The 25,900-nt window shown below is 47.7% G+C and overlaps 2 protein-coding genes across 5 annotated transcripts in view; both read right to left on the reverse strand.

Annotated features, from left to right (window-relative positions):
* Positions 1-25,900, reverse strand: part of LOC309358446 (lysosomal acid glucosylceramidase-like) — a 165,852-nt gene that overhangs the window by 113,276 nt on the left and 26,676 nt on the right. The gene's annotated exons all lie outside the window — the stretch shown is intronic.
* Positions 12,362-25,900, reverse strand: part of ENTREP3 (endosomal transmembrane epsin interactor 3) — a 34,839-nt gene continuing 21,300 nt past the window's right edge. For all 4 annotated transcript variants that reach the window (XM_081891480.1, XM_081891479.1, XM_081891482.1 and 1 more), the window contains exons 10-13: positions 24,004-24,543; positions 20,459-20,530; positions 18,429-18,694; positions 12,362-13,639 (exon numbers count right to left, since the gene is read on the reverse strand). In XM_081891480.1, the coding sequence (XP_081747606.1) occupies positions 13,475-13,639; positions 18,429-18,694; positions 20,459-20,530; positions 24,004-24,543 (1,043 nt within the window). In that variant the 3' untranslated portion in view covers positions 12,362-13,474. The remainder of the gene's footprint in view (positions 13,640-18,428; positions 18,695-20,458; positions 20,531-24,003; positions 24,544-25,900) is intronic.

Raw genomic sequence — 25,900 nt, forward strand, 5'->3', positions numbered from 1 at the left:
TTTTTTAAATAATTTTTATTAAGGTTTTCCAAATTAAAACAAATAAAATCCAATTCATAAACTTTTTCCAATATCCAGGACTTCCCCTCCCCACCCCCTCTTGTGTTCCAAATCTTCCAAAAAAGCAATAATATTCAACAAATTCTTATTCCCAAAATACACTCATCATCAATAACTCAATTTATCCAAATTTCCATCCCCTAAGGTCGACCTATTCCCTTCCACGAGTTCCCCCCTTTCAAATATAGTACAGATGAAAATAGAATAAAAACAAACAATAATTTTACAACCTTTGGATTCCAAATTTCCCTCCCCTCTTTCCCTGTTGCGTTCCTCCGATCCCTCCACTTCTAATGTCTTCCTGATGAACCCACATTTCACTAAACCCACATCCCTCTGGTTCTTTACCGGTCTTTTTTTTTTTTTTTAATTACAGATGTCCAATCATAGAAGGAGTCTATCAAAGGGGGCCCATTTCTTCTATCCAGATTTTTATATCCAGGAGTATAAACTCCAATTTTATATCCATAAGCTTGTCAAATCTGGATATCCCAAATGTTCCCACTCCAGTTCTGTCCAGTTCTTGTTGTTTCCTTGTTCTTGTCAATCACTCTCCTCCTTTTTACTTCCCTGTTCCCTCGCAGAAATGTTCTTTTTCCAAAGGCTTCTAGTGTCTCTACAGAGGCTTGTTATTCAGGAGCAAAACATTACATCATGTTCCTTTCATTTTTCAACAGATTAATCCATTGTTTCCAGTAAAGTGTAGGCCTCTGTAGACAAAATAATGTTCCATTTCTGCAGTTTCCCAGGAGATTAAAAGTTCTATCCAACTGTTCAAGTTTCCCGTCGAAAACACATGCAATGTCCCTCAGCTCCTCTAGGTGGATTACAATAACAAAGTTCCCTTCCAGATCACATCCGCCAGTCCAAATAACTTATAAATCCTTATTTGAAACAATTTATCTCCAATTTATAACAAATGTAACCGGCAAAGTCCTCATAACAAAGTCTCAATTTCATTCTTCCGTTTTGACAGCTCTTTGACAGCTGTCAAAACCTCCGTTATTCTTCTCCAGGCATTTTCACGGATCGCTCCAGGGATTCCGGGGGGGTTGCTTTTTAATACGAATTCCACTTTTCTCCTCCAGCTCAATCTTATAAATTTCCCTCGCGAAGTTGCTAGTTCGGCAAGATAAGGTTCCTCTCGATCTTAGTTATCCAGTCCTTTGTTTTGGCTCTTCTACAATTTGGGGGGGGGGCTGACTTCCTTTTTTCCACCTCCCCCGTTCGCTCCAAATTCTAAAAATTTATCCCTCTTTTTAGTCCATATTCCAATTACTCACGGGTTCTTCTTTTGGATCCAAATTTTCAATAGAAGAAGTCAGCGCTCTCCGCCGGATGGCATGCGGCTGCGCTCGGCAGGGATAGCAGAGGACTCAAAGCACCACGCTCCTCCCCGGCACCCGATCCGTAGCCTTTAAAAAGGCTCCTTCACGAATCGAGAGGGCGCTGACGGTGCCAGCCGAGTCTCCATGTCCACGGCCTCCGTGGCCGTGGTTTTTAAGGGTCCCCGCATCGCCGGTGCGGTAGGACCCAGCCCCTGCCGAGCAGGCTCCCTCCGGAGCTCGGAGGGAGCCCGCCATTCGGCGATGGCGCCGACCCGGAAGTCCCCTTTACCCTTTATCTTATAAACAAAAAATCAGAATAAGCTTCCTGCCCCGAGGCGCTTACACTGAAAATGGTACATTGCAGGAGATGGCAAGCACAAGGTTTTTGTTATTGTTGTTAAATGCTGCTCTGATTGAACCTTTTTTTTATGAAAAGGCTTTGAATCGATTCATGTCTGAATCCAACATATATAAATGAATATAATAATGAAACATTAAACATTTAAAAAATTTCCTATACTTTCAGATGTCTTCTAAAGGCTTGGCGGGGGTCACATAACTCCGTACCCTCCCACATTTCTCGGATGAAAATAGGGGTGTCCTAAGGAAAAGCGGGACATTCTGAGGTCAGATCAGAAACACGGACAGCTTCTGTAAATCCGGGACTGCCCCTGGAAAATAGGGACACTGGGAAGGTCTGGTTAAGAAGCTGAATGTTGGAAGATTCAGGGCAGATAAAAGAATGTTGTTTTTCACGTAGCGCATACTTAGACTATTGATCTCCCTCCCACATGAGGCTGTGATGGAGCACCAACTTGGATTGCTTTAAATGAGGACGGGGAAAACTCAAGGAGGACAAGGCTATCCCTGGCTAGGAGCCATCGAGGCTATGCTCCACTTTCAGAGGTATTAAGCCTCTAAAAACCAGTTGCTGGAAACCACAAGCAGAGAAAATATTATTGCGCTCAGATCCAGCTCACCCGGCCTCCTCCCATAGGCTTCTGGTTGGCCACTGTGAGAACAGGATACGGGAAGAGAAGATCCATTGGTGTGACCCAGCAGGGCTCTTGAGGATCAAGGCCGGTCGTGAAAATTGTCAGGCAGCGGACCTCTGAAATTGAAGGCTCCAAAGTCTGCCACGGCTCTTCTGATGTTTGACTTCTTAAGCACTTAATTAAGTGTACACTTGGTCTATTAAACAGGGTGGGAAAGGGTGGATTAATGTCTATTCTCTCCCCAGGCCTGGAACCTCCCTCAGAAATGCCAGAGAAGAGTCTGAGCTTCTCCATAAATTCAGTGCAAGTACTGATACCCAAGCGTGCTGAGTTAGCACAGTTTTTTGCCGTCTTGGCATAGAAAGAGGAGGAGGAAGAGCTTGAGAAGCAGGCTCCAGTTGTACATATGTCTATTGCCAGAATCAGGGGCGTTCTTAGGCAAATGAGCCCATACCCTCCAACATTTCTCCGATGAAAATAGGGATGTCCTGTTTCATCTTCGTCGTCATCATTTTGGAATGTCCCACTTTCCCCTAGGACGTCTCTGTTTTCATCAAAGAAATGTTGGAGGGTATGGAGTTGTGCATGGGATGTGGGTGGCGCTGTGGTCTAAACCACTGAGCCTCTTGAGCTTGCCGATCAGAAGGTCGGCGGTTCGAATCCCCGCGAAGGGGTGAGCTCCCGGTGCTCGGTCCCAGCTCCTGCCAAGCTAGCAGTTCGAAAGCACGTCAAAGTGCAAGTAGATAAATAGGTACCGCTCTGGTGGGAAGGTAAACAGTGTTTCCTTGTGCTGCTCTGGTTCGCCAGAAGTGGCTTAGTCATGCTGGCCACATGACACGGAAGCTGTACGCAGCTTCCTCGGCCAATAAAGCGAGATGAGCGCCGCAGCCCCAGAGTCGGGCCACGACTGGACCTAATGGTCAGGGGTCTCTTTACCTTTACCTTATGGAGTTATGCAACCCACCCACCCCCGGCCTAGGAGATAAGTAACTATACAACCTTAAGTAGACATCTGAAGGCAGCTCTATACAGAGAAGGTTTGTTTTAAAAAATGTTTAATTTTTGTGTGTGCGTTTTTTTGTATATGTTGGAAGCAGCCCAGAGTGGCTTGGGAAACCAGTCAGGTAGACAGAGTATAAATTACAAAACCTCTCCTATTTCATCAGAAAAATGTTGGAGGGCATGTTCCTTATGTTCCTACCGGCCCAAAAATGTTGGCCTTACATGTCAATGGCACATGACCCTGTTGTGGGTAGTAGGGTGGAATCAACCCTTAACCAAATTCCTCTTTCCCGTGGGACAGATCATCATTCAAGTACAGTATGGAATGGGAAGTCATCACATATTTTGGCCACTGTCATCTTCCATGTGGGAGGGAGGGAGGAATGAGGTGGGGCCAGCCACCAAGGTGGCGTTTTTGCACACATTATTTATTAATCATAGTTACATTTACTGTATTTCATTTTTAAAAATCTTTTTCAGCACCACCCAGGCCATCTTTTTAACCGATCAATGGGTTTTCCATAACCTATCCTAGTCGATGTACCAATATGCCATTTTAAATAGATTTTGACATCCCTCAAACCTCTCATTCCTAAATCTGCCAAATTCCAGAAACGTAGCTGTCGTCTTTGTTTTCATTGCAGCAAAAACAACAGAGGGAGTCTAATGGACGCTTAGACCCTATAAGTGCTAGAAATTGAAAGCTGTTTATACCACTTTAAAGGGACGCGGGTGGCACTGTGGGTTAAACCACAGAGCCTAGGACTTGCTGATCAGAAGGTTGGCGGTTCAAATCCCCGCGACGGGGACTTCCGGAGGCGGCGCGAACGGCAATGGCTGCCAGCTCCTGAACGGGAGAGGGTAGCTCCGTTGAAACGGGTCGCCCGCTACGGCGAAGCGGGGACCCATCCAGAAAAACCACAGGCAGCAGAAGCCTGTGGTCCTGAGACCCGGCGGGCGCCAAAAGCAGCCCCCAAAACGACGAAGGGACCCCGTAAGGGGCTCCGGACCGCGGAGGGGGTAGCGGCGCTGAGGGTCGTTGCGCGATCAACGGAGCGAAGCCGCGTCGCTGTTGCCGGTGAGCGCTGACCTTTCTTCTTGAAACTGCTAACTTTGGAAAGCAGCAACCCGTGAGTAATTTGGACACTATACTTCTAAAGCCTTTAAAAATTGTGAATTTGGCTGAAAGCGGAGTGACGAAAAACAGGAAGTCCGTCTTCCGCTGACACTGAACTTGAAAGTAAAGAGCAGGAGGAGTGGAGACAAAGAGTAATTTTTTGCATTGACTGATCTGGCATCTATTTAAACTGTTGTTTCTGGCTGATTTAAAGACTTTAAGTGGCTGTTTTTTGGACCTTCATTGAGACAAGGGTACCTGTCTTCTGTTGATTTATTGGATTACAAATAAAAGTAAGAAACCCAGGTACTGGAGCTGCCTGAGTAACTGAGCAGTCAGCCTGCAAGCTTTGGATACTTTGAATCTGAACTTTGGAACATACTGAGTTTGAATTTGTTACTTTGAAACACTTGTGGTCTAAGCACTTTTGGAAACAATGTCTGGCTTTAAGTTTTAACTCTGCTAAAACTTATCTTTGTGAAGATCTTTGGAGATCAATTCAGACTTTCTAACTTTAATTGGATTGGACTTCCTCCCTAAAGACATTCTAAGCTCCACCTAGAGGATTTTTGGATTTACAGCAGTGACTTTGTTTTACTTTCTCTTTCCTGGCCTCCTGTTTGAGTGTTACCATCTGGGCTCTTACTTTCTCATGGGAACAATTCAGTTTGACCTTGGCTTTTAGATAACTTTGGAATGAGTGGAACAAGAAAAAGGGGAAGAACCAGACAAACAACGTTAACTTTACCGACAGTCTCACAGCGTAGATCATCTGTGCCTGCTTTGCCTACTACTTTGCCTCCTGAGGCAGAAGCGGCCTCCCTGCTACAATCAGGGGAGGGAGAAACTGAGGAATTACAACTGGAAGATATGGCCTCAGGAGCAAGTGGCACTATTTTGGAGAAAATTTTTGAAAAATTGGAGGCTCTGGACAGAAAGGCTGACCAGCAATCAGCTAAAATTGACTTAAACACAGAAAGTTTAAATAGACTAACTGGACAAGTTGCACAGAATGTTCAATCTATTGGAGAATTGAAGGAGGCTGTAGGTGAAAATCGGAAACTGGCGGAAGACACTAGCCAAAGATTGGGACAGCTTGAAAAAGAAGTAAGACCACTCAGCAAACAAGTAGGAGAACACCAGATCTACTTTTCCATGACAGAACTTCGGAACAGGGAGGCCAATTTAAGGATACGCTCAATTCCAGAAGTGGAAGAAGGTAACTTAACTGAGTTCCTTACCAAGGAATTTTCCAAGTTTTGGAACTTAGAAGAAAAAGACTTTAAAATACTATCTGCTTTTAGGCTTGGAAGACTTATAAAGAAGGAGAAGCCCAGAGACTGTTTGATAATATTGAGATCAAAGGAGGAAAGGGACAAGATTCTAGGCCTGCACTACGGAAAGTCACTGGATATTTTGGACAAAAGAATTGAAATTTATAAGGATATTCCTAAACAGCTGTTGGATCTTCGAGCAGACTACTCGGAATTAGTAAAACTGCTAAGGAGCAACTCAATCATCTTCAGGTGGGAGTTTCCCCAAGGTTTGTCGTTTACTTTCAGAGGGAGGAAGATTAAAATTAGAACGCCGGAGGATAGAGACAAGTTTTTGGTGGCACACGGAGAAGATCTTCATAAAGGACTTGGATTACCCCCAGGGCCTGAACCTCCGGGGGTTCCTGCACCCTCGGACCCCCAAAAATCTGACAATAAGGTACCCCCACAGCAAGAATAACCAGATATATTCAGGATGTCTCTGCAACTTTTGAGCTGGAACATAAATGGCTGTAACATTCCAGGAAAAAGGAGAAAAATCTTTCACATTTTAAAAAAGGAACATTTGGACATTATTTGCTTACAGGAAACACATGTGACCAGGCTCCACAGAAAAGTGTTAATAAATAAAAGACTTGGTCAGGAATTTATATCTTCGGATACAGTTAAAAAGAGAGGTGTGGTAATTTATGCAAAAGAGAGCCTTTTACCTAAATTTCTGTTTAAAGATGAGCATGGAAGAATTTTGGCGATAGAAATACAACATCAAGGGGAAAAAATACTGATATTAGGAATTTATGCTCCAAATGAAGGAAAATCGGAATTCTATAAGAAGTTGCATGAGACCATGCTGGACTATCTGGACTACAACAACATCATTATGATGGGAGATATGAATGGAGTTGTATCAACCAATATGGATAAGTGCTAGAAATTGAAAGCTGTTTATACCACTTTAAAGGGACGCGGGTGGCACTGTGGGTTAAACCACAGAGCCTAGGACTTGCTGATCAGAAGGTTGGCGGTTCAAATCCCCGCGACGGGGTGAGCTCCCGTTGCTCGGTCCCTGCTCCTGCCAACCTAGCAGTTCGAAAGCACAAAGTGGAAAGTTGATAAATAGGTACCGCTCCGGCGGGAAGGTAAACGGTGTTTCCGTGCACTGCTCTGGTTCGCCAGAAGCGGCTTAGTCATGCTGGCCACATGACCCAGAAGCTGTACGCCAGTTCCCTTGGCCAATGAAGCGAGATGAATGCCACAACCCCAGAGTCGGCCACAACTGGACCTAATGGTCAGGGTTCCCTTTACCTTTACCTTTATACCACTTCAGCAATCATGACCTCCCCTCTCCTAGACTCCTGGGAACTGTAGTTTGTTACAGGTGGTGGGAGTTGTTAGGAGACCCCCTATTCCCCTGACAGAACTACAATTCCCAGAGTGGTTTAACAATCAATCCCTCTGCCCAGGGAACTCTGGGAATTGTACTTCGGTGAGGGGAAGGGGTGAGTTTCTCCTAACAACTTGTTTCCTGCTTGGCAGGGGGTTGGACTCGATGGCCCTTGTGGTCTCTTCCAACTCTATGATTCTATGAACTTTCAGCACCTGTAACAAACTACAGTTCCCAGGGTTCTTTGGGGGAAGCCATGACTGTTTAAAATGGTATCACAGCGCTTTAAAGGCATAGTGCTGATGTGGTTTTTAGGATGAAGGAATGTATAATGCCACAATCCCCTGAACCCCCCAAAATAGTTTCAAACAGGGATCCAGTCTGAAGCTGCTGATATATTTACAAATCTACTGTGCTCTGTGGAACAGGGCTGGGGAGCTGTGGCCCTCCAGATGTGGCTGGACTCCCATCAAACCTGGTGGCCACCATGGCCTATGGTCAGCGATGATGGGATCTGTAGTCTAGGGGGGGAAACATTGGGGTGCCCTAGTTATGCGCCCTTGCTGTAAACAGTTGGCACCGTGTCAAATCCATAAACAAATTGCACACTTTGTGTGACTCGGCCTCAACAAATACTTGGCACAGAAATCTTATTAATGAAAACAATTATCTCTCCTTCAACGTCCTTACAATGTTGATCACCTCGTTCTAGTGGCATCTTATCAGCCGCTGCTGGTTACACTGTAAGTCACACGTTTGCCCAATTCTTTTGCTTGGAATTCGAATCCAATTGCTTAACTCATTTCATTCAAAAACATACTATCAAAAAGACCGGCAGAGAGGAACTGAGAGAGAATTAAGAGCCTCAGACGTGAGATCTCCAGGCTGATAGTAGATCAAGACTGATGGACACTTGTTGGGGGCTGAAACCGGGAAAGGGGGGTGGAGTTTGGGAATCCAAAGGGTTCATAATTACAATTTAATCTGTTTTTATTTTGTTTGTTATTAGTATGAAAATTGGGAAATTCGTGGAAGGGAATCTTGGTCGATCTTAGAAAAAATGTTTTAAGAATAAGAATTGATGGATAAGTATTGATGTTTAAGTTTGGATAAGGTAGAATTGGACTTTAAAATGAATTAAATTAAATGAAAATAAGGTTAGCAAAAATAAATTGAGGAAAGGGATGAAGGAGAAAAAGTAAAATAATAATATGTTAAGATAAATTATTAAGTTAAAGTTGAGAAATAAGTAATAAGGATTTGCTGAGCTAATAATTTGAATTGGAATACAAGAAGGGGAGGTGTGAGGAGGTCTGAGAAATAAGTCAAAAGAAATTAAGCAATTGAAATTTTATGTGTTTTTAAGTTTTGTGTTTTTGTATGTTTGTTACTTTTTGTTTATTTTTGTTTTTGTTTTATTGTGGAAAAAGCTAATAAATATTCATTTAAAAAAACAAAAACAAAAACATAAAGACAGAGCTCTGTGTGTGTGTGTGTTAGCAGGGTCTATTGCAAACCAGGACTGGGGGGGGGGGCAGCGCTCAGAGTGAAGTGTTGGGGGTCAAATGCGGCTGTCTATGCCTCCCCCTCTGGCTTTCAAGACTCTCCACAGTCCTGGATGGTGGGCAGAGAGGGTTGTGTCAGTGTTAGGTCTTGGCTGAATTGACACCGAAATAGGAATGTCTGTGTACTGGTGAAAAGGTTTCACAAGGGGAGATTCTACTGAAGATAAACAAGAGCAGACCTTCCAAGTGCCCCTGTTTTCCAGGGAACAGTCCCGGATTTACAGAAGCCATCCCGGTTTCTGAGTTGATCCCTGAATGTCCTGCTTTTCCTTATTTTCATCCGAGAAAAATTGGAGGGTATAGAGTTATGCCACTCATGAGCAAAGGAGATAAGTAACACTACAACCTTTAGAAGACATCTGAAGGCAGCCCTGTATTATTATTTTTTTAATGTTTTGATATTATTTTTATATGTTGGAAGCCGTCCAGAGTGGCTGGGGCAACCCAGTCAGGTTGGCGTGGTAGAAATAATAAAACTATTATGTATTATTATGGAACAGGACGTCCCTATTTTCATTGGAGAAATGTTGGAGGGAATGGAATGGCAAGCTTTCTCTGAGCTTCTGCTGAGTTGATCAATTAACTAATGGTTGTTTCCTGCCAGCAAACAGGTGAGTATTGTAACCTTAGATCAGGTGACGAAGGTGTGGGATTCCAAAACCGCCATCTTGAAAGGTTGGTTGGTGGCTTCAGTGTTTCTCTGAACCCGACAGAGAACAAAAGGATGCAAATGGCTCTCCAAAAGCTGCATAGCCTTGGGCCGATGTGGGCTGGAATGCAGGCTTTGGGGGAAGAGACACAGTTTGGATTTTTTTTTAATTATCTTTTGTTTCTAAGAAGATGCTGAGCCTGTGCTGGACATTGCCCAAGATCTAATGGATATTTTGGGTGTATCATTTCCTCTTTTTTGTTCCATTTTTGATGAGTTCGGCAAGTAAACTTTGAGTAATATTTTTATGGGTCTGGACAATGCTTTCTTTCCAAAAGGAGTTGGTTCTTATACATCCAAACACTTCATGCTGCACAATATTATTATCAGCAATAGCAAGTGTGTGCAGAAACTAGCCTCCTGTACTGAGGTAAAATCTGCACTCCTTGTTCCCCTCCAGCCCTGACATGTGGCCCCTGAAAGGTAGCTCAGAAGAGAATGTGGCCCTTAGTCTGAAAACAGCTCCCCATCACTGCCATATATTGACAGACCTGTATATTTGTAAATAATCACCATTTTTAAAAAAGAACCCCCCCCCCCAATAATCATCCAGTGACATTTTTTTTTCAAAGGAAAGCAACCCCAGCAGAGCACCCCTAAAAATTCTAACTTCTTGGGGTGAACACAGCACCCAAGCCCACTGAAAGGTCGTCCTACAGTTAATGAGAGTTTGCACTGAAGAGCCCTCCGTGGTTTTGAACAGCATCTGCAAATAATTCTCATTTTGCCACATTCAAATGAGTAGAATCGGTTCCCTACCCCACCCCATCACCCCTCCATCCTCTCCTGACTTCTTTATGCTTTTAGTTTCATCTCCAGTCTTCATTGGACATCCGACAATTTGATTGTCAGGACTCCGTGACAACCTGGGTAGCCACCGTTTTCCATCCGGCTTGGCTCCTGCGCTTTTAAATTAGCAGACAGGCTTTTCCCCCAATACAGGGCATGCAGGAACAGGAGAAAAGGCTTAACTTGGTGAACTGCAGGTGTCGAGCAATTGCTAATTACACCAGAGTCCAGTCTGGGAGGTAAGAAGTGATAAGACCTCATGCAGATTCAACCTAGAAAACGATAAGGAAGGGCTGTGAAATGTGTGGGTTCAATGTACTGTATAATGGGAAGACATGTCAACAACAATCGCATGATGTTCTACTAAAGACAAAGCATTGCCTAATTCCTACATCAGCGTAGCGCAACCCAAATCAAATGTTAAACAAGCTTTGTGAGAGATCTTAGCTGTGTGTAGGTGTTTTTTTAATGAAGTCCTCTTACAAAAACCAACAGCTACAGATTAGATAGATATGGCTTTATTTGGTTTATCTCAGATAAGTATTTGTGCAACTCAAACTGACAGTGGTGAGCGTCTCCCAGGGCGCTAACTTTCCCAACTCCACTTGGCTCCTTTGCTTCTTAGCAGCCACGGTTGGAAATTTGGCGACTGCTAAAGGGAACATAGGCATCATTGCAAGGAGGGGAGAGTCAGCAGCCCTCCTTGCCAACCGAGCTCTCCACCCCACCCTCGCCCCCCGCCACTTACTCCCCTCAGCTCTGCAAAAAGGAGAGAGAGAAAAGGGAGCCCTGTCATCTTACAGATGTGCACACCTGTGTTGCAAAAGAGCGAGGTAAGAGTGGGAGGACACACGACAGAGGAAAGCGTGGAACCAAACCGGTTGGGGGCTGTGTGTGGCATTGGTGTACATGCAGACTTCCTCCTTCAACAGGAAATAGGGTTGCCGGGTCTTGCGGAGTTTGACCTGAGGTTGCCAGGGGCTAAAAAGCCTCCCTTCTCAGAGTCTTCAAGTGAAGAAGGCCAGAGCGGGTGCCGGAGGAGTTGTAAGTTTTGGGTTGGGACGGAGTAAGGGACTCTGCAAGGAAGAATGCTTGTTAACTGAAACTGTTAACAATCTAAAGGTAAAGGGACCCCTGACCATTAGGTCCAGTCGTGGCCAACTCTGGGGTTGCAGCGCTCATCTCGCTTTATTGGCCGAGAGAGCCGGCGTACAGCTTCCGGGTCATGTGGCCAAAATGACTAAGCTGCTTCCGGCGAACCAGAGCAGCGCACGAAACGCTGTTTACCTTCCCGCTGGAGAGGTACCTAGTTATCTACTTGCACTTTGACGTGTTTTCGAACTGCTAGGTCGGCAGGAGCAGGGACCAAGCAATGGGAGCTCACCCCGTGGCGGGGATTCGAACCGCCGACCTTCTGATCGGCAAGCCCTAGGCTGTGTGGTTTAACCCACAGCGCCACCCGTGTCCCTTGTTAACAATGTAGATAGCATTTATTTGTCTGCTCAACTCTTCCTATTGATTGTGACAGTAGACGATTAATCCGAATTATTAACGGGAGGTGAGGAGTAAAATAGATCAGTATGAGAAGGGGTCAGGGTCAAGGGAAGGGAGCGGGGAAAGTCGCTGCTTGACTTGAGAACTTTTTGTTCTTCGCTCTGACTCCTCTTGCGCAGTGGCAGCAGGTGTAACTTGACTCCCACCCCCCTGCCGCCTGAGATGTGCCATCCTTTGCCCAGGGCTGGTGCCAGCACTCAGCACCCAAGGGCAGCCGCTGAGGCCCCCGCATGTCCACAGGGTTGACCGCAGTTGCCAGAAACCCTGTGGTGGTTTGATAGCTGCCTGCCACCCGCTGAAACAAAATTCCCACAGTGCCCCACGACAGGGTCGTTGGAGGGGCATTCTGGGAAAAATACGCTCATGACACGAGACTGGGGTAGGCTGGGGCTCGCCTCAGATCTGGAGCCAGACCTGCTCTGCTCCACCCCACACCGTGCAATGCTAAGCCCCATCTTGCCCCGCCAGTGGCCAGGCCTCACCCTTTAAGCTCCTATGCTCAGCTCCTTCTGCGTCACGGGATGGCTTTAAAAGGAGGTTAGAGAAGGAGGAGGTGGCTATCAATGGAACCTCCAGGCTTAGAGGCAGGGCAGAAGTGAAGCATCAGAGGGATGGCTCTTGCTCTCATGCCCTGCTTTCTGGGAGTCCCAAAGGCATCTCTGTTTGGGGCCACTGTGAGAAAGAGGCAGCTTTGGGGCAGATGAGCCAGCTTTGGTCTTTGCGAGTCTTGGGAGACCCGGCAACCCTAGTGGGAAGCTCTCTTTCTCTCCAAAGTGATTCCAGAGAATTTATCTGGCCCTGTCCCAGCACCTGGGAAGCAACCAACCAAACAGTCAATCAAAGGCACAGCTAAAAGTGAGGTATCAGTAGTAGGCAAAGGGTTTGTTGTTACAGATACGCTAGGGCAGCTGAGCTCCTGGGCATGGCGTGTGTGCACGGGGGGCTGTGGGAGGGGGAGCAGCAGCTGGAGGTGAGAAGTCCAGGTAGGGTACCTCTCAGGTGGCCATGCAGGGAAATCCCTGGTGATGTCAGTTAAATGTGCATAGAAGAGCTGAGATCATTCCCAACCCAGCCCTCTTCTCGTGCCAAGGAAACCTTTGCCAGGTCAAGCGGGATTCCTGGGCACGCATCTCTTCAGATGGGACAGCGGCTGCCATGCACACACACACCCCGCCACACAACGCCGTGAATCATCAGGATGCGGGGAAGCGATCCATTGCCCTGTGCAAGGGCGTCCGCCTCTGCCGCTGCATGCCGCAGCTGGCTGGCAGGCAGTCAACATTTCCTTGCATACATACAAGTCAATTTGCGGGAGCCAAGAGTGCTGCTGGCCGCAGCGTTTGCCAGTGTTCCCTATCGTACAAGCCCTCAGGCGTCACTGGAGAGTGAGTGCTCCTTCCCACGCCACACAACCTGGAGGAGGTTGCAGAGCGAATGAGAACGATGCTTCTCATGGCCCATCAATCAACACCTGGTCATTGCACCATATCTCCGTAGGGTGGAACTCCTGCGCGCTGCATTCCTTTCTTCTGTCTTCCTGACTGAGGTGGGAGAGTGGGTGGTTTTTTGCTTGTTTTTGCTACAGGGGCCCCAATCCAGTTCCTCCAGAAATCTAGCCCTGGGTTTCCTGATCCGAGGCCCGAGTCACGAAGCAGCCCCAATCGTTGGCATCGGGAAGACGCACATTAAACGCCCTCTTACAGATTGCTCTCTCGGACAAGTCCGCTAAGGCTGTGGGGGCGCCTTCGCTCCAGCCGGCGGCCAGAGAGCAAGCGCCGCAAGGACGAGGTGGAGCTCAGGTCCCCGCAGCTCTGCAGGTGAATCCCTTCCGGAGAGCTCCGCTCCAGCCTCTGCCTGGGCACCTGAGAGAAAAACAAAATGACAGCCTGTAAAGGAAAATGAAACCAGAGCTGCAATTTTCTTCCCTGCCCTCGAACCCTGTTAGCATTGCTAGGGTTTGGCCGTGCAGCTTGAGAAATCGTACTTTAAAAAAAAATTGTATAAAATGTATATTTGTATTTTTTCTAATTTGTACTCTATAACATTAATATTTTTTTTAAGAGAAATCGTACTAAAAGGAGAGCAGCTCTGACCTCACAGAGAGATTGGCAAGCGGCGCTTTCAAAACAGGAATCACGGCTTCTAGCAGCTAAATGTATTGCAATATTTTAATATTTTTTGGGAAGCCACCCAGAGTGGCTGGGGAAGCCCGGCCAGATGGGCGGGGTATAAATAATAAATTATTATTATTATAAAAGAGCCAGACTTGTTTCAGAGAGGTTCGCCACAGAAGTTCAGCTCTTCTTTTTAGGCGGGTGAGGCAGAAAAGTAAAAAATTGTCTTAGGGGCCCATGGAGAGAGCTGCTCACATCCCCACAGGCTGTTTGACATATTTCTCCAGGGATACTTCTTTTTTTCCATCCTCCTGCTCCAAAAATGCAGACCTAGCAGCTGTTGCACAAGAGGTTATACTGGCGGTTGATCGCCTCCCCACCCTCCACGAGCCTGAAGCTATGCCGGCTGCGTTGCATTTTCAGATACTGCGTTGTTAACAGGAGGGAGGGATTCAGTTCAGTCTGCATTCAAAGGCGAACCTAGCAAATACCTTCTGAAGCAATACATGGAGCCGTCCCTCCAAATTCACAGTTCTCCGAATTTTGCAACGCAGCTCTCCAGCTAATTAATGGGTACAGAGATACCTATGTCACAGTTGTTTTCTTGTTCGTTGCTATGCTATGTGTCTTTGTGCTGTAAACCACCCTTGGATGAAGGGCGGTATAGAAATTTAATAAAATAAATACAGATATTAGTGAAAATAACGTAGAAAATAGACACGCACACACCCGCACACATATATAGCTTTTTTCTACATTTTTTCCACTAATAATGCTTTTGCAAAGCAATTTTAATATGTGTGTGTGTGTTGTTTGCTGTGCCCACCCCACTCTGCAAAATAATAATAATAATAATAATAATAATAATAATAATAATAATAATAATAATAATAATTATTTATTATTTATACCCTGTCCATCTGGCTGGGTTTCCCCAGCCACTCGGGGCGGCTCCCAACAGAATATTAAAACACGATAAAACATCAAACATTAAAATTTCCCTAAACAGGGCTCCCTTCAGGCATCTTCTAAAAGTCTGGTAGTTGTTTATTTCCTTAACATCTGATGGGAGGGCGTTCCACGGAGCGGGTGCCACTACCGAGAAGGCCCTCTGCCTAGTTCCCTGTAACCTCACTTCTCGCAGTGAGGGAACCGCCAGAAGGCCCTCGGCGCTGGACCTCAGTGTCCAGGCTGGACGATGGGGGTGGAGACACTCCTTCAGGTATACTTCACCAAGGTGCCACTTGCTGGCTCAACATCTCAGCTCACACTAAGCCATGAGTAGGCAAACTAAGGCCTGGGGGATACCGCCTTCTACGGTAAATCCGGCCCGCGGACAGTCCGGGAATCAACATGTTGTTACACGAGTAAAATGTGTCCTTTTATTTAAAATGCATCTCTGGGTTATTTGTGGGACATAGGAATTTGTTCATTCCCCTCCAAAAAATATAGTCCGGCCCCCCACAAGGTCTGAGGGTCAGTGGACTGGCCCCCTGCTGAAAAGGTTTGCTGACCCCTGGCTTAAACCATGCAATGCAATTGCTGTGCCTTTAACCCTTGCCTTGCCCAGGTCTATGAGTTGGGCAGAAACAACAAGTTCTTCATCTGGTAGCAAGGGTCAAGAAAGCTGCCATCTTAGCCAAGATGGCACAACTCTGGGAAGCCTGCTGTGTCTGTGGCCAATGCTTTTTCAGCTTTATGTCTATTCCTGCTTTGCTGTTGTTGAGGGATAAAAAGAGCAGCGCATATTTTAAGCCACCTCCACATCATGGCTGTGCACACATTACAGCGGTACCTCGGGTTAAGTACTTAATTCGTTCCGGAGGTCTGTTCTTAACCTGAAACTGTTCTTAACCTGAAGCACCACTTTAGCTAATGGGGCCTCCTGCTGCCACAGCGCCACCGCTGCACAATTTCTGTTCTCATCCTGAAGCAAAGTTCTTAACCTGGGTTCTGGGTTAGCGGAGTATGTAACCTGAAGCATCTGTAACCTGAAGCGTATGTAACCCGAGGTACCACTGTATTTGTTTCCCTCCCTCCAACTGTAGTTTGCTCAGGGTACTGGGCATTGCACACCAGTGTGGGGTGAACTATGGTTCCCATGATGCTTTGTGGGTGGGGAAATGTGCTTTAAATTTACAGCATAGGCGCAGTCTCTCGGGATTTTGTGGGAGGGGTTAAAGCACTTACCAGAAATTTAGGTTTGCGCAACTAAAGAGGATGGGCTTATTTTGTCACCGACCGCAACAAATCCATTTGCAAAAACAACACCAGATATTTAACATTCCGATTAAGGATGGCGAAATGAGCTGAAGCGTGTTTTACAGGAAGACATGAAAGATTAACAGGAAGGCATGTGAACACGGTGCAATGTTGGTTCTTGTATAACTCCCCTGCAATCCAATCTGAAGGAACGCTCAGCAAAGACAGGGCATTGTCGAACTAACCTCCACAATTTGCGCCACGAGATCAGGGAGTATTGATGAGGGTAGACCTTATACTTGGGCTTACTCCCAGGGAAAAGTCAGAAGGGGTGTTCAATTTCTGAAGCAGCCTCCCACATACCCGGGATTTAATCAAGGAAGAATTCATTGTGAAACCTAAACAGGAGCTGGTTCAGTTCCTTTGTCGCCTTCTTTCAAGAGCTGTTCCCTAAGGCTCAGGCAATTAGGATGTTTAACCCAAATTAGTCAGCACCATTAATTTGCCTCCTTAAATACCTGAAATGGCCCACATCATATGGGGGTTTCCCAGCCTTTCAAAACTGGGGGTGGGGGGTTATATTTTTGCCTTTGACATCCTAATCATGGAGTCCTTCCTGATGGGTTCTTTCCTGTTTCCATCCACTGTGGGTGGATTTTAATTTATTACATTTGTTATTTGAGGGGGGGAGGTTTTTTTTGGGGGGGGGGATAGCACACAGTCAGCTTACAAGTAGCTCCAGAGGCTAAGTTTGGTCAGAATCAAGTATACTTTTCCAGAGTTAATGCTAAATACATTACTTCTGGTAAATTAGCCGCTAAAGGGCCTTGGCAATTTGTGCCTCTGGCTTATTTAGACTAGTCTACCAATGTGGTATCGGGACGCGGGTGGCGCTGTGGGTTAAACCACAGAGACTAGGACTTGCTGATTAGAAGGTCGGCGGTTCGAATCCCCGCGACGGGGTGAGCTCCCATTGCACGGTCCCTGCTCCTGCCAACCTAGCAGTTCGAAAGCACATCAAAGTGCAAGTAGATGAATAGGTACCGCTCCGGCGGGAAGGTAAACGCCGTTTCCGTGCACTGCTCTGGTTTGCCAGAAGCGGTTTAGTCATACTGGCCACATGACCTGGAAGCTGTACGCCGGTTCCCTCAGCCAATAAAGCGAGATGAGTGCTGCAACCCCAGAGTCAGCCATGACTGGACCTAATGGTCAGGGGTCCCTTAACCTTTTACCCATGTAGTATCTGAAACCAAAGCGGCACATGGGTTGCTAGATGTTAATTCCCCCCCGCCCAGCTCTCCTACCCCACTATTAGAGGGAAAGGGCTTTCTTAAAAGAAAACAAAAGAATTCTTGTTCAAATGAAGAGAACAAAAAGGAACAGAAAATTGTAGAACTGGGAGGGACCACAAGGGTCATTTAGTCCAACCCCTTGCAACACAGGAATCTTTTTGCCCACCATGGGACTCAAACCCACAACCCTGAGATTAAAGTCTCGTGCTCTCCCAACTCGGGGAGTTTTTAATGTCTGATGTCTTGCTGTGTTTCTTATACACTGAGACACTGAGATCCAGTGCCGAGGGCCTTCTGGCGGTTCCCTCATTGCGACAAGTGAGGTTACAGGGAACCAGACAGAGGGCCTTCTCAGTGCTGCCGCCCACCCTGTGGAACGCCCTCCCTTCAGATGTGAAGGAAATAAACAGCTATCCTATCTTTAAAAGACATCTGAAGGCAGTCCTGTTCAGGGAAGTTTTTAATATTTAACGCTGTAGTTTTTAACACTTGATTGGGAGCCGCCCAGAGTGGCTGGGGAAACTCAGCCAGATGGGCGGGGTATAAATAAATTATTATTATTATTATTATTATTATTATACAGTGGTACCTTGGTTTAAGAACAGCTTAGTTTATGAACAACTTAAGAATGCTGCAAACCCGGAAGTAGGTATTTTGGTTTGTGAACTTTGCCTTGGAAGCAGAACATGTTCTGCTTCCTGTTGAGTGTGTTCCATTTGTAAATTGAGTGCTCTGCTGCTATGAGAAAGCACACCTTGGTTTAAGAATGCTTTGGTTTAAGAACGGACTTCCAGAACGGATTAAGTTCATAAACCAAGGTACCACTGTATTCTATTGGGAGCTGACCAGATTGGCTGGTGCAACTCAGTCAGAAGGGTGGGATATAAGTAATAAATTAATTATCATCATCTTCACTTACTTGTCTTCCGTCCCACCAGCCACCGTGACTGCTGAGCTGATAAGAACTCCATTTCACGCGAAACAAAAAATAAACAGCATAGGAAATTCCACTACCTGGTGAAAACTTGTTTTGCCCTCCGTACCTGCTTGCGCCCCGGAGTGCTGCTTCGCCCTGCCATGTCGGCTCCCGCCAGAGCCAGGTTGCGCTTGGACCTGTGCAGGAAACGGGCCACGAGCCCACGCGTCCCACGGCACACCTTCAGGTCCCCCAGGGAGCGCGTGCCAGTCTTGGAGAGGTGCTGCAGCGGCGCTTTCCGTGGCACCTCCAGCTTGGCCTTCCCTGCCAAGCGAGCCCGCAGGGGCAGCTCGCAGAGTGACGGGTGTAAAAGGCAAGCTTCCGAGCAGGGCCCTGGGAAGGGAGGGAGGAAGGAGGGAGGCAAGGTATTAATGGCAGGTAATAAGAGCCTCCGGGACGCGGGTGGCGCTGTGGGTTAAACCACAGAGCCTAGGACTTGCTGATCAGAAGGTCGGCGGTTCGAATCCCCGCAACGGGGTGAGCTCCATTGCTCTGTCCCTGCTCCTGCCCACCTCGCAGTTCAAAAGCACGTCAAAGTGCAAGTAGATAAATAGGTACTGCTCCAGCGGGGGAAGGTAAACGGCGTTTCCATGCACTGTTCTGGTTCGCCAGAAGCGGCTTAGTCCTGCTGGCCACATGACCTGGAAGCTGTACGCCGGCTCCCTCGGCCAATAAAGCGAGATGAGCGCCAGAACCCCAGAGTTGGTCACGACTGGACCTAATGGTCAGGGTTCCCTTTACCCTTTACCTTTAATAAGAGCCTCCATCTTCAGAGGCACTCTACCTCTGAACATCACAATTGATGGTGGGGTACAGGACACAGGGGTATCAGAGGTTGTGTGATTTCTGCAGGATGCTATGGGACACACTGGCGGAGTTTTATGCTCCGGCACCGGGGGAGGCAGAGAGCAGGTGGGGGCAGGGCTGGCACACGTCCTGGGAGCGGGGCGTGCCGCCCGTAGGGTCATGGCACGCATCCTGGGTGCATGGCACCCAGCGCGGGCAGGAGGGCAGCCGCAATGGCACCCCACTGGGATTGTGATGGGACACGAACCAACTGGACAATAAGCAATACATCCGCCCTGAAACTTCTTCATGCAAAAACAATATTGGAAGTGTGACCTCCCCACTTACGAGGGGTTTATATTCAGGACCCCTGCACGCATAAGTGGAACGCATGAAAGCGGGGAACACCATGGCTCGTGAGAAGACCCTCCAGAGCCCGAGTCTTTGGGGAGGGTCTCCTTACGAGCCACAAGGACTCTCCAGAGTGCTCCCCACTTCCAGGTTCCACTTCTCGGTTCCCGGCTCCGTTACACACAAGTAGATCGCTCACACGTGAACAGCCGTCTGTATAACCTTCCTGACACCATAATGAGCACAAATAGCTATGGAGAGACAATAAGGAGGAGGTCTGGAAGGACCCCGAGTCACAAGAGCAGGAAATACTTCTTAAACGTACAGTGTTTACAATAACCACCTCGATTTCAAGGCGCTAGACACCTGTCTCATTTCAGCTGTTAAATGATTGCAGAGGGCTGAAGCTGCAACACTAAAAGTCCAGTTTCTAGTGCAGGCTAAAGACACTGCTGGGGCAGGTGGTTACTCTCAGCGGTGCCCCTTCTGAGGATCACAGTTGCCATGCAAGGATGAGCGTGTTCACAATGTTTTAGGCTGCACTGTAGTAAGAATGAGTACAGCGTTCAGACTTACTACACTTTCGTAAGAAGAATGATGCCAAAAACTGTTAGTAATAATACTCAAGGCAATTTGTCATTAATCATCTGCTTTGTGTCTTAAAAGTAAAACGATGTAACTGGAGACAAGACATCCTGTGAGGGCAATTAACTCCTTGAACTTCTGACATGTTTTATCTGCACGGAGGAACAGGTGGGTGGGAACTGTCTGGATTCCAAGGTTGCAGTCTTCATGATTCAAGCAGTCGCTGACCTCAACCTGTACCTGCTGGCTCATTATTTGCCAGGTTCAAAGATGGCAACCTCACTCAGCTTCAGCAGCCAGCACCTGCAGCTGGATCTGCCTGATCACAAACAGCCAGGTCCAAAGATGGCTACCAAAGCAAGCTACTTCCCTCACCTGTATCTGCTGAGGAGTTGGGCCCATCCTCCTCCGACGCCTTGGCGCAGAATACCTCCTGGAAGTCCGCTTCTGGTGGGGAGTGAGGAAATGAAAGGCAGGAAAGAAATGGTTTTAAATGGGGGCGTTTCGGTAGCTCAGAAGCAGAGAACACCTTTTGCATTCAGGAGATCCCAGATGCAATCCCCAGCATCTCGAGGTACATACCATGCAAGCGTCCCGTGGGGGGAAAACCCGGGAAATCCCATTTTTCTGAGTGCGAACATGGTGGCCACTTTGAGTGCTGTGATCTTGAGTGATTTCGCACTGAGATCTCACCCCAAAAATGCTGGGGGGGGGGAATGCAATAATACATAGCACATACTCTTGTGAGAAACCATGGCCTTGAAAACAGCACGTATGGGATGTTTAAGATGCAGACAAACCAACAATTTGTGTTTTGCTAGATAGGTACATAAAGGGAGCTGAACTCACAGAGTTTTCCTGTAAGCCTGCTAGAGAGAATTTGGTGAGATACAATCCTACTGTGCCCTGACATTGGCGGGGGGCGGCATAGCTATATATTCTCCTACCTGCCTGGGCACGTCCTCTCCCTCTTTACATCTCTTTCCGCTGTGCCAGCAACGTGACGACATCTGCCATATTTGAGCTCCAAGCTCAGACTACGTTTTAAGCCAGACTTAAGTACAGTGGTACCTCGGGTTAAGTACTTAATTCGTTCTGGAGGTCCATTCTTAACCTGAAACTGTTCTTAACCCGAAGCACCACTTTAGCTAATGGGGCCTCCTGCCACGCTGCCAGAGCACGATTTCTGTTCTCATCCTGAACCAAAGTTCTTAACATGAGGTAATATTTCTGGGTTAGCGGAGTCTGTAACCTGAAGTGTAAGTAACCCAAGGTACCACTGTATGCCTTGGTAGCTGAATTACCAATTGAAGCCTGCCTGACCAAAGCTGCTGTACCGGTTACTCTTCAACAAGTATTCCAAGAAAGTAAATGTTAATTTTACCTTTTACGAGACTGTGTGCTTGTCATTTTATGGAGGGGACATGCCAGGAAAATCCAGTCTGCCTTAAAGCATCCTGGATTACTCAAACCAAAAGGCTAAAACTAGGCCAAGTTTTCTTTGAAGCTGCAAAAGGATGGAATTCTGCTGAACTCAAACGTGAGGAAGGAAGGATAATATCCAGAGGTTGGTTTTTTTCCCCAGGTGGGCGCCGTTCAGCAGCATAGCTAGGAGGGAGAGGCGGTGGGCAGATGCAAGCCCCATGCTGCCATTTCAGGCAGTGTGGAACCTGCAGGCGCCCAAGCCACCACGTCACTCCCAGGAGAGATGCATGGCTCGGGCACACTGCAGGCCCTGCATTAAGTGTTAGAATTCCTGCTCCGTGATTGCAGTCATGGGACTGTTGTCTTTCACATGACGGTGTATGTTTTGACTCCACAGAGTGGGAAGTGACAGGATGTTTGTGTTACTGTGTTCCGTGAAGTGGGACTATTGTCCTTTGTTCTCTCTCTTTGCTGTCTGATGCTAAAGAGAGAGGGAGCCATGTTGCAGTGCTCCGTGTGTGTTTACATGTAAATAAAGCAGATTAGCCAAAATGCTGAGTTGCTGAGGCCTGTCACATGTACTGCGCAGACTCTGCGGATCCCTAAGTGTGCAGATGTCTGTTGGCATCGGTCGCTGTGATGTTCGGGCAGAAGAAAGGTTCTGAAGCTAACGAATGAACAACCCCTTCTGAGGACCGAGGAGTCCTCATAAGGGAGCTGTTCCTGGAGGAAGAACTGAGGGGAGAGACTCCATCAGGCAAGGCCTCCTTCTACCTGCCTTGCCCCACTCTCTGCTTCTCAATGTGTATTGTATTGTTTTATGTACTGTGGCTTGCCGTTGTTTTATTGATTATAGTTTAGATATTATTGTAACTGTTGAGTGGATTTCTGTTTAACTTTTATATGTTGATATTATTATTTTATACTATACTATTCTAATGATTGTTGAATGTTACTTTTTTGATGGAGGTTGCCTATTTTAAAGTTATGTTTTATTATCACATTTCTGTATTGCATTAGATTGTTATAAGATGTACATTTTTCGTTTCTTCAGCTTGTAAACCGCCTTGAGTATTGTAAGATAGAAAGGCGGTATACAAATTAAAAATGATGATGATGATGACGAGGAGGAGGAAGAGAACATGCTAGTCTGCCAGTGCCAGCCGTGTTTCATTACGTTTGTTGACTGAACTAAAAACTTTCATGAGCACAATTTTCTTTACCGTATTTTTCGCACCATAGGACGCACCGGACAATAGGACGCACCTTGTTTTAGAGCGGGGAGAACAAGAAAAAAAAAATCTCCCCCTGTCTGCCCAGCGCCCCTTCAGCGAAGCGGCAGGAGGCACTGCGCAGAGAGGGGGAGATTTCCCCCCTCTTGTTTTCCCGCTCTAAAACAAGGTGCCCTCTAAGGCGCGTTCAGGCGGCTACCTTGGAAGCCTGGAGAGCGAGAAGGGTCAGTGTGCACCGACCCCTCTCGCTCTCCAGGCTTCAGGTTCCTTTCGACCTGCTCTTTGGGGCTGGCGGGGGAAGCCCACCACCAGCCCCAAAGAGCAGGTCAGGGAGCAGCGGAAGGGTGCAGAGGAGAGGCTGCTGCCATAGTCGCGCATCACTTCTCCAGCCGGGAGAGGGTCGCGGGGGGCTGCTTTAGCCCCGCGCGCGCTCTCCCGGCTGGAGAGGTGATGTGTGGCTATAGAGGCTCCTGCCATAGCCGCGCATGACCTCTCCAGCTGGGAGAGGGTCGCGGGGCTATGGCGTCTTCGCTCCATAGGACGCACACACATTTCCCCTTCATTTTTGAAGGGGGAAAAGTGCATCCTATAGAGCGAAAAATACGGTAACTCATATTTTTGTCATTTCGTCACACACCCCCACCAGTGATGACACCCAGGGCGGCCTGCACCCCCTTCGTCCGCCACTGGCAGCATTGCCATTATAAGAGAACAAGGGTGGCACTCATGGTGAGTTCCAGTACCTCTTCTTCTAGAAAAAACAGCACTGATAATATCTAATAAATACAGTGGTACCTCAGGTTAAGTACTTAATTCATTCCGGAGGTCCGTTCTTAAACTGAAAGTGTTCTTAACCTGAAGCACCACTTTAGCAAATGGGGCCTCCTGCTGCGCCGCCACCGCCCAATTTCTGTTCTCATCCTGAAGCAAAGTTCTTAACCCGAGGTAATATTTCTGGGTTAGCGGAGTCTGTAACCTGAAGCGTATGTAACCTGAAGCATCTGTAACCCAAGGTACCACTGTATATCCTTTCCCAGCATCTGTCCACATCGCAACGAAACACACCCATGCCACATTCTCCGCCATCCAACCAGTGGCGTAGCGTGGGTTGTCAGCACCCGGGGCAAGTAATTTGCGCCCCCTAACCCGTGGATTTGCGCCCCCTAACCCTAACCCCCAGATGTTGCACCCGGTGCGGCCAGCCCCGCCTGCACCCCAACACTACGCCACTACATCCAACTTCCTCCCACCCGGTCTACTCACCATTCTCGCAGGCCGTGACGATCCCGGGATCGCTGTGAGACCTCAGCAGTGGACTCCGAACAGAAGGCAGGCGGTACGAGGCCTCGCTGCTCCGGCGCTGCCGCCCGGCCCCTTTGCGTCCCGGCAGCGAGGCCTTGGGCTTGACCCGCACCTCAGGGAAGCAAGGCCCGGCGCTTTGGCCTAAGCTCTCCAGGCGCTGGCAGCTGTGCGTATGGGCACTGCCTGCCTCCCGCAAGCCCTCATAGCCCGTGGAGCCGGGCGTGGAGCAGGAGTACGAGCGCTCCCCGCGCAGGCGCGCCTGGGGTGTCTCCTCAAAAGGGCCCTGCAGGGTGGGGCTCTGAGGGTGCAGGCCACACTGCCCGCAGTCCACACTCAAGCAGTAGTCAGCCCGGCTGCGCTGGATGGAGCGGAACAAGACGTAATCCACCGAGCAGACAGAACCGCTGGCGTCCAGCAGGCAGGAGTCCTCGGATGGGCTGCTGTCGCCGGGAATGTCCACGATCTCCGACATAATCAGGGAGCCGCTGTCCATGGAAACCGCTGCAGGGGAGAGAGCGAGAGAGCACCATTTTAGTAAAATGGTGCTTCCAGGGTCAAAGGAAACGGTTGGAGGATGGATGGCGGCTAACAGATTGAGGTTGAATCCTGACAAGACAAGAGTACTGTTTTGGGGGGACAGGAGGCGGGCAGGTGTGGGAGACTCCCTGGTTTTGAATGGGGTAACTGTGCCTCTGAAGGACCAGGTGCACAGCCTGGGAGTCATTCTGGACTCACAGCTGCCCATGGAGGCACAGGTCAATTCTGTGTTCAGAGCAGCTGTTTATCAGCTCCATCTAGTACGCAGGATGAGACCCTTCCTGCCCGCGGACTATCTCGCCAGAGTGGTGCATGCTCTGGGTATCACTCGCTTGGCCTACTGCAATGCGCTCTATGTGGGGCTACCTTTGAAGGCGACCTGGAAACTACAATTAATCCAGAATGCGGCAGCTAGACTGGTGACTGGGAGCAGCCGCCGAGACCATATAACACCAGTCTTGAAAGACCTACACTGACTCCCAGTACGTTTCCGAGCACAATTCAAAGTGTTGGTGCTGACCTTTAAAGCCGTAAACGGCCTCGGTCCAGTATACCTGAAGGAGCGTTTCCACCCTCATCGTCCAGCCCGGATGCTGAGGTCCATCGCCAAGGGCCTTCTGGCGGTTCCCTCACTGCGAGAAGCCAGGTTACAGGGAACCAGGCAGAGGGCCTTCTCGGTAGTGGCCCCCGCCCTGTGGAATGCCCTCCCACCAGATGTCAATGAGAAAAATAACTACCAAACTTTTAGAAGACATCTAAAGGCAGCCCTGTTTAGGGAAGCTTTTAATGTTTAATAGGTTATTGTATTTTGGTGTTTTGTTGGAAGCCGCCCAGAGTGGCTGGGAGGACCAGCCAGATGGGCGGGGTATAAATAATAAATTATTTTTAATATTAATATTAAATCTGTCCATTTGCAGCCCTCTCTGTTTTGCATATTCCCCATCTCAGGTCCCGTTCTCCCATGCTAGTTTGGGATTTTTATCGTTCCCGTCTTTGTTCTTTCCAGAGAAGAATGGCAAATGAAGCTGTTGGACTATGCCGAAATGGCAAAACTGACCAGAAAGCTCCGGAACCAGAAAGACCAAAAATTTAATAAGGAGTGGGGGAAATTTACAATTTACCTTAAAGGTCACTGTAAGCAGCTGAAAACTTTAGCAGGATTGCAATAACACTTGTAATGTAACAAGAACTATGGATATAATGGAGTTACTTAAAAAAACCAACAACTTGGTTTGTTTTGAAAAGATGCAGTAGGAAAGGTTTAATAACAGAACCCATCGAGGGGAAGGTGGGGGGTCCAGAGATTTGGGAGAATCTTGTA

This window comes from Podarcis melisellensis (genome assembly GCF_964234715.1).
Source record: "Podarcis melisellensis genome assembly, chromosome: 16".
NCBI classification, from domain to species: domain Eukaryota; kingdom Metazoa; phylum Chordata; class Lepidosauria; order Squamata; family Lacertidae; genus Podarcis; species Podarcis melisellensis.